This window comes from Paroedura picta, chromosome 18 (genome assembly GCF_049243985.1).
Source record: "Paroedura picta isolate Pp20150507F chromosome 18, Ppicta_v3.0, whole genome shotgun sequence".
Taxonomy (NCBI): Eukaryota; Metazoa; Chordata; class Lepidosauria; order Squamata; family Gekkonidae; genus Paroedura; species Paroedura picta.
The window spans coordinates 18734801-18743659 of record NC_135386.1 but is presented as its reverse complement, the minus strand read 5'-3'; the positions used below and the strand labels follow the sequence as shown (position 1 = coordinate 18743659).

Sequence of the window (8859 nt, the reverse complement as noted above, 5' to 3'; positions counted from 1 at the left end):
GAGGGGCGTGTCTGTCGGGGCTGGCGGCCGGGCGGCGGCGCGAGGGGCCGGAGTCGGCGCCCGCCACGGCGGCGGCATGAAGAGCCTCAAGTCCCGGCTGAGGTGGGCGGAAGCCGCGCCGGGCGGAGCAGGGGGACCGGGGGGCAGCCTCACCGCCCTCGGAGGGGTGAGTGCACGCGGGCCCGTCTCCCGCCGAGCCCTGGAGGCCTCCCGCCGTCCCCCAGGGCCCTGGACGGGGGCTCAAGGCAGCTGCCATCCCGGCGGGTCTCCCGGCGGCCGGCACCCGGGGCGGCCGGGGCTTGGCAGGCAGGCAGGTGGGGAGGGGGCAGGTAAGAAGGCAGGCAGGTGTGTGGCCGGGGGCTGGGCGGCCCCACCTGCGCGGTCTGCTGGGGGCACAGGGGCCTTGGCGGGGAGCCTGCCGCGCAGGAAGCGCCGGGGGCGGAGCCATCGCTTACCTGCCGCTCCGGTCGGGCTGGGGAGCCGCCCCACCTGGGCCAGGTGAGGAAGCCCCTCCTGGCCCCAGCCTCTCCCGCTGCCGGCAGAGCGAGCCTTTGGTTCCTGCGGATCCAGGTTTCTCTCTAGGCTGCTGGCTGTCAGCCACAAGGGAAGGGATGGAGCCCCAGAAAAGGTGGTGGGGGTGGGGATGGGGAAGAGGTAACCCACCTGCCCCCCCCCGGGCCCGGATGAGATGCAGTTGGCTGCTTCACCGGCTGTCAGGATATTGGGGCACCTCCTTGTGAATGGAGGCACAGGGCACAGGTGTAGCCTGCCAGGTGTTTGACAGTCTGTGCCAGGCGAAACTAGGAGCATCCCACCTGGCCCTGGAGCACCTTGCCACAGAAACTGTGCAGTGGTCTCCCCCACCAGGCTGGGCTTCTCTCAGCCCTGGCCTGGACACTACAGCTGGTGCAGAACGTAGCTGCACAGGTCCTTTGGGGACCCCTTGGAGGGCCCGTATTGGACCTGCCCTTCAGCCCTAAGTTGGCTCCTGGTAGCGTTCCAGATCACGGTTTGGGCTGTAACCTGCACAGTATGGGCCCTGCGTGTCTGAGGGAGCGCCTCTCCCAATATGCTCCTCAGAGAGCACTGTGCTCTACTAATACCAGTTGGCTGGTAATCCTTGGCCCTAAAGATCTCTCCCTCCTTCTCCTTGGCTCCCCTTCCCCAGTCCAGTTAGCCCTGCGGAGGCTGCTGAAGAGGGTGGGGGACTGATTTTTAACTGCCCTGATAGTATTCTAAACCGCCCCTGACTTATTTGCGGGGAGGGTCAGTATAGAAATGAAATAAATGCTAAAAAATTCTAATGGCAGAGAAGGCGTGGTCTCGGGTGGTTGATGGCCAGGTGGGACTGGATGCAAAACAGCCCCTCTCAGGTGACTTTGCACTTAGAAGTGTTGGGAGCCCTGCACTGGCCTCCTGGCATGGAAAAGGAGCACAAATACGGGGGGGGGGGGGGCTGCCCACGGATTGTGCATCGTGTGTTTTCATCCAAAAGTCTTTTGCCCTTGAGGAAAGTTTGAATCTAGTTATAAGGCCAACTAAGTTTCATTCACGTTATAAACTTCTGTGTGTACAAAAGCTCACACTTGGAATCAAACTTAGTTGGTCTTCGAGATGCCCCTGCAGCTTCAGACCGACACAGCAGCCCACCTGAATCCATCTTCTGCCTGGGTTGCTCAGGATGGGGGCAGCACAAAAGTCATGCTAAGAATAACTGAGGGTCTGCAGGAGAGCAGAAAGGTAATCTGTGTTACAGTCCTGTTCAGTGTTTTAGTGAGTGCCAAGGGCACAATCTAAACCAACGTACCAAGTGGTTTTGGGAGCTCCCTGGACCAAGTGGGTCCCAGGAGGCGATTGGGTGGTTTTCCAATAGCAAGATAAGCGTCCTTGGCACTCGCCATGTTTGAATTGAAAGCAGCTCTCCCTAAAATACTGTACATTCTTTTGGTTCCGAAATGTGTTCCAGATCAACAGATGTACTTTGGAGTATATCCTATTTGTGCTATTTGATTTTGGTTAAAAACCAAACCAAAATAAAGGTATTTGAGCATTGGGGGGAAATTAGGCTATTAGCGGTGATACTGTCATTCCTTTTGAGGAGGCATGCTGTTGGCAGGGGCTCATGGGAATTGTAGTCCATGGATAGTTTGGCCAGCCCTCATATAATGGATAAGCATTAATGTTAAAAAGTAGAATGGTCGTTAGCGTTTCACTTGGACACTTAGGAGTTAAGACTCCTGAACAGAGTCCTGCTCCATCCCATAGTACAAATCAGTCAGTGTCCTGCCTCGCATCCCTTCCCCAACTGACCTAGGGTGGTCATTTTTGGCACATCTGCTTTGACAAGCCCCACGTTTGTCCTTCCTTGCTCCTCTCCAGTGCATGGAGAATGCATGGATTGCATTCAGTGCATGGATTGCTTGAGAATCTCTTGTCGCTGGCTGTGGGAATTGGGCAAGCCTGCCCTACATGAAGTAAACAGATGTCTCACACCTATTTTGTTAAAAATGAGACCTCCCATTATGATTGAGATGGGAAAACAAGTGAGGAGGGATAGGGAAGGACGTGTTTCGAAGGGTTTGTGCAACAATTTGAGGGTGTACCTTTCGAAGATGAGACTGTGGCAGGATAAACAAATTGCCTGGCGTGGGAGGTGGGGAGTATGCGCCTGTCACCCTGCAAGCCACGCAATTCCACTTCTTGTGTAACAACTGTCGCTTAAGCCGAGTGGCTTCAGCCTAGCTTTTACTTTAGAGTAAATCAAGCAGTCAGCAGTTGGGCAGAGGATCCCTCGGACGAAGGGCAGGCCTGGAAAAACATGCAAAATAAAAATGGGTTTCTGTTTTGTGAGAGGCAGTGGTGAATTTGAGTCCCGTGTGGGCAGAAGTGGAACAGAGGTGGGGCCTGCATCTAGTCCACGTTCTGTCCCACGTGGCAGCTGACCTGCCGGGCAGAGAAGCCAAGGCCGTCCCCCCACCGTGCTGCTTCCTGGCCCAGATTTTCAGAGGCTTCTTGCCTCTGACTGTGGAGGTTCCCTTGACTCACCGTGGCCAGTCGCCTCCGTGAATCCGTGTAGCCCAGTTTAATCTTTACCTGCCCCCATCCCTGCATCCTCTGGCAGTGACCACTACAATTCACTGAGTAAAGAAGTATGACGTGTCACCCCAACCCTATTTCTGAAAAACGTTGTTGGTTGCCATATTGTCAGGGAGTGGGGAAGCTCAATCTATGTTCTCTGCCCCAGGCCTCACTGCCTCTGTCTCCCTCTGTCTTTTTCTGTAGAGGGAAATGCTGCAGGCTGTCCAGCCTTTTCTCCCAGGAAGTATGCCCCCGTCTCTAACACACCTGGGCTCCCTACTCTCTGCTTTTTCCAGCTTTGCAATGTCCCTTTTGAGATACCATGGCCAGAACGGCACACAAGGTTGTTCTTGTGTGTGTTGGGGGGGGGGGGTCGGGTCAGTATTGGCTCCTTTATTTTCAGTGCCTTTCCTAATAATTCCTAGCATGGAGGCTGGGTCACCATTTTTCACTTCCTTTTTCCACTGCCACCCCCAAGATCTCTTCAGCCTGTTCAGACCCGAGAAGACGCGGAGAGGTCAGTCCACTTGTCTGGTGCCTGCTAATCCCACTTATCTTTCAAGGAGCGCCGAGGGACCCATCCCCATTTCACACAGCTGTACGGAGTTCTGCTTTAGAAATGTTGTGCCTCCCCTGAGACTTGCTTGAGGTGGTCTGAAGTCAAATAGCACAATTTGCAGAAGCCATAAGAACTTTAAGGGGTCCTAAAAGGGGTGAGCAGCAGGTCCTAAGAAGAGCTTTCAAAGTAGGGTAGCCCAAAGGCACCCCCTGAGCTGAGCCCGGATCAGCCCATTCCTTGCCTGGGAAATTCCCTGGTGGAGTTGGGAGCTGGAGCTGCGTTTGCCCCTTGCAGCGTCTGGTGTCTCCGATGGGAGCAGACTTTGCTTCTGGTGCATGTTCTCTTTGCACTTCCACGGCTCCTCAAGGACACACTTTGGCTGGAGACGTGGCCATCCACCCGCACCATGTGGAGATGTGCTGACCCCAGCAGTTGCTCTGTTCCCATGCGGCTTGTTTCTGCCATGTGGCCAGGGCACATGCGTTACGATCAGGGCATGTCAGCACAATGAAATGCTCTTCCTTACGTTTCATTTACTCCGTGGCCATTCAGGGATTGCTGGCCCCGTAAGGTCCTCAGCTGAAAGACTGGCCCTTCTTTGAAGCAGGTAAACAAAGCAAAGATTTGAGGCAAGGGGATTGTTGCAGAGGGTTGCTGAGCTTTGTCCGCAGTAGAACAGCTCGCTTCAAGCCGGTAGCATCTGAGGCCAACAAGACTTTAGGGAGAGAAGCTTTTGAGAGCGAGAGCTCCCTTCCTCGGGTCACAAGTAGGGCTGGAGGTCCTGGAGGTGGGAGAGCTATTCAGAGCCGTGGCGTTGACGGGGGCCGGTCTCGTTCCAAATGCCAGAATATTCGGATAGGGCACCGGTGGCTTCTCTGCACTTGCTAAGTCTTTAGCTCTGCTTGGAAGAAGGGCGGCTGACGACAGCATTATTCACCGTGGGCAGCAGAAGGTCCTTACGGTCACCTGCAAGACCTGTCCTGGTGGGCTGGCCTGGCCCCATCCTCAACTTCCCATCCTGGGTTGCGTTTCTATGGGGTGTATTGATCCAAACATCTGCTCTCATTTTCATTCTTCAGACTTGACACCCAGGCATTGTTTTTATAGGACACACGTCTGACTCTGGGGGACATTGAGCTGTCCTTTCGATTCCTCGAAGATTCTTAGCTACATTTTCCTCAATTTATTTGAGTTGCCAAATCACACTGCCCTATTGCCCACGGAGGGCCGTTGCTTAGGGGGGCCATGGCAGCCTGTGCTCCGTTGAGGGCCCTAGCTGCCTTCCAAGAAACTGCCTCTCTATTGTTTACTGATTTCCTTTTCGTAGTGACGTTGCACAACTTTTATCTGGCCAGAACAAAACAGGTAGCTTAAATGGAATGCTATTCTTGGGGGAATGAGTTAAGACTTGCCCGTATGAGTCGCAGGGCAGCAAATTAAAAGTGCATGTAACAAATTCAAATTGGTCCTAAAGGTGCCACTGGCCTCAAACTTTGCTTCAGACCCACATGGCCTGAATCTGTCCCCTGGTTATAGTACCAGACCTCTGCATCGATACTGTGGTTCTGTCCGTAAAATCAAATATAGGTTCTCTGGACTGTCAAGCGAGGCTCCTGAATCAGGGACTCATAACACCTCCGTTGATTGGGGAAGCATTCCATCCCTGCTAAGACTCAGGTGTGTGTATACCTGCCTGCTAGAAACTCTGTTGGCTTTCCTTCTCCGAGGAAAGCGTCGATTCTGTCTCGCTTTGTTAATTTTATAGCTAGACTGGAAAGAGATTTTGCACGCTGGCACCAGTAGTGGGTTAGATTTGAACATTAATTTTAAAAAGCTGGATTAGATGTTGTTTGTTCCCCAGTGTATGTGTAGGCCTGGGGTGCGTGTAGAGCCTGCGCATGGGCCACAGCTTGCCAGAACACACAGTTGCAAAAACATGCAACTCCCTTTTCCTGTGGCAAAGTAGGAGTCTGTGAAACTTTCCTTGTTAGTCCTCATGGGCGTTCCCTTGGAATTCATTCCTGCCCACAAGGAAATCTCTTGACGGGTGTTTTTGAAAGCTCTAGAGAAGAGGGGTAATGGCCCGTTCTGATTCATGGACTCCTTTCTGTATCAGGCCGAGGGGGTAATGCCAAAGCCCACACTTTAAGAGGGGCCATGAATTGAGGGTGCTTCCAGCTAACTGAGAAGCCACAGCGGGTGCTCCACGCTCGCTCTCGGTTCCTCTCCTCCCACACACGAGAGGCCAAGGTCGGCTCTCCTCCTGGGATGCTTTAATTCTTCTGGAATGTTCTCCTTTTGCTGAATTGTGGGTTGGGGCTCAGGTCTTCTGAGCGGCAGAGCTTGAGAAGCACATCCCAAATATCAAACAAGAAAGCCCTTTGCTGACCTTTTTTCTTTGCATTCAAAGAAAATTCTCTTGGTCTTTTTAAGAAACCAGCTTAAAGAGGGTTTTTTTTGCTTCAGTCTCTGGCCCAGGCAGCTCTCTTCTTTTCCAGATGCGTAAGAATATTTCCCCCTGGTCTGACTGGCCAGTAACCGTTAGCTTTTTCTTCAAGTGAATTTCATTACTGAACTAAAATGTGCAGCACGAAAGACAAATATCTGCGTGAACCAATAGCCATCCTGCATGTTCTTATATCTGCCTTAGAATCATAGAGTTGGACCTCTTGTGAGATTAGCCATTTCAACACGACATGACGATTTTTTCACTCGTTCTGAAAGGGTTTTTGCCATGAAGGGCATAGAAGGTCATATTAATAATCTTTCTAATAGACCACAGGTCCTGTTCATTGGCTCTGCAGCTGAAGTTTGTAATTTACCCTCATTTCAGGACTGCAGCTCATCCCCCCCCCTAGAATTCCTGTTTCAAGGAACATCCGTACATTGAGAGTGCTCTCCAAACATTCATAGATAAAATTTACTGGGTATAAACCCCAGAAAGCTTCTGCAGCATCTGTTTCCAGAGAATGGAGTGAACAAAGATCGTCCGCACCAGAATCCGAATTTTCAGCGCCTTTCCCCGCTGCAATTAAAATCTATTTCCTCAAGGATTTATCGTATCAAAGAACACAGTGAATTCCAGTCGGATTTGCACCTTTTCCCTTCAGCATTGTAAATGAGATGCTGTGTCTCTCATCAGCATTACCTAGCTAATTACGCTCTTGACACAGCCCAGCCATGCATCTTAGGAATGCGGCTGACATTCTTCTGGGCATAGTCAGAAGGTAGATGTTGCAAACTGGAGTATTTTGCCATAGGCAAAAACTCTTGGGACGCAAGCGGCAAGAAATACTGGCCTTGAATTCTTGCTGCGGAATGCACGGGGCTAAGGCCGTTCCGTGAGCTTCCAGGGCAATGGCTTCCTGGGGCACCTCCTTCTTCTTTTCGGTCACATAGTTGAGTGCACGCCAGCTCCACAGCTTGTCCTCCCACTTCACGAGAGCGTCATCTGTGGGACCCTCTGTGGGATTTCTGTCCCTCTCTCGACGGTTTCCTCCTCCGCGGGCTTACGTCTGCCCCGCGGAGTCCCTTCCTGGCCTCCCCATTAGCTTCCTCCGCACACAGGGCCACTATGAGTTAAACACTTGCAGATTGACTTCCATTTCCTTTTGCCCTCATGCCCCACGCATCCCTGTCAGGAGCCACAGTAGAACTTCCTGCAGGAGAAGGATCCTCCAAGGTGTGAAGAGTGAAGACCGGGTCTTTTGCCTCACCCGGCTCCCTCCTTCTCGGCCTACGATGCTTGAGAGGTTTCTCTTGCCATGGCATCTCTCCACTGACCTCCCCCCCCCCCCCGATTCCAGCACCGCAGACGTGCTCCCCAGAGCTGGCCAGAGGCCGCACCCCATCCGCACCCCATCCGGCCACTGTCCTTTGCTAGCAGCTGTGGACTCAGCGGGCAAGCCCTCGTGTGAAGCCGCAGGTAGCAGAGCTGGAGGAAGTGGGTGGCTCTTGCGGAAGGGAGGAGTGTCAGGCTGGAGTGTTGCTGTTTCATTCATTCATCCCTAAATGATCTGGAATTGGGGGCAGACAGGACCAGGCTGAGGCTTCAAACCCTGCAGTAAAATGGTGGCCAGTAAAATGGTGAGAATGGGAAGGAGCTTGAGCTTTCTGGTTTAGAGAAGGAAGGAGGCCGGGTGGGGGGGGGGAGCATGGGAAGAGAGGGTTCTCTGTCGGGTTTTTCTCCCTCTTCTCCCATTGGGCCTCCAGTGGAACTAGGAGGCAGATGCCAGGCACGGAGGAGGAGGAGGTTGTTAGCGGGTGGACATGGCTGCCAATTCAGACGGCTTTAAAAGGGGATTAATCCTTTTTGCAGAGTAGGAGAAGGCTCTCAGTGGCAGTCCGCCTTGAGGTCTCCAAGCCCCCCCCCCACATTGAGGGGGAGTGGGTGGGCGGACCAGCAGAAGGCAGACTGGCCTCTGGACCTGGCCTTAAGCTTGCTCTGTGAACCAGGTGCTGGAATAGACTGACCCCGGCTGCTTGGACATCAGGGTTGCAGTTCTGGGGCTGACCTTTTTGCGGGGCTCTTGTTTTAGGGGGCAGGGTCTTGGGCCAGCATGTCCAGTTTGCCGTTCTGAAAAAAACGGTGTGGAGGTGACAAATCCTCCGTTGCCATTAAGAGGGAATCAGAGTTGGTGTGCTGCTGTTATTCCCTTTGCAGTCCTTGGGGGCTTCTGCGAGCCCTGCTAGCAACGCTGTGCTTCCTCTTCCGCCCCTCTGTCTTCCTGCGGCTCTCTGCTGCCCTCGGGTCCTGTAGGAGGGACCCCCTCCTCCTCCTCCTCTTCCTCGTCTCTAAGGTGGTGGCTGTGCCTGTAGTGGAAAGTTAGGCCTGGCTGCCAGCGTGGTCGTGGTGAGGGAAGAGGCGTGTCTGGGGCCAGGGCGGAAGTGCCTCCTCTGCTCACGTGGCCGTCCACAGGTGGTAAGGGCAGGGCTGGGCACGTGCCACCTTTGGGAGTCCAGGCAGTTTGCTTGTGTGGTTTGAAAAGTGTGCCAGTGTTTCTTGGCAGAAGCCGCCCTGGCACTGCCCTGAGACAAGTCTGGGCCAGCCAGCCGGCAGGAGGAGGCAGCGGAGGGGGACGTAAACAAATGCCACAGTTCACACACGGGGAGAAGGCCGCCGGAATGCCGTTTATTTAGCCGGAAGATGTCACTGGGAAATGTCTGGAATACCAAGCTGGCAGGAGGGGCCAGGGATGTAAAATTTCTGGAATTTTTGATGT

General features: G+C 53.6%; 1 protein-coding gene across 3 annotated transcripts in view; it reads left to right on the top strand.

The window, feature by feature from the left end:
* Positions 1–8859, top strand: part of UACA (uveal autoantigen with coiled-coil domains and ankyrin repeats) — a 36224-nt gene continuing 27365 nt past the window's right edge. For 2 of the 3 annotated variants that reach the window (XM_077317272.1, XM_077317271.1), the window contains exon 1: positions 1–166. In XM_077317272.1, coding sequence (XP_077173387.1) covers positions 77–166 — 90 coding nt within the window. In that variant the 5' untranslated portion in view covers positions 1–76. The remainder of the gene's footprint in view (positions 167–8859) is intronic. The other variant, XM_077317275.1, reaches the window with a different exon arrangement.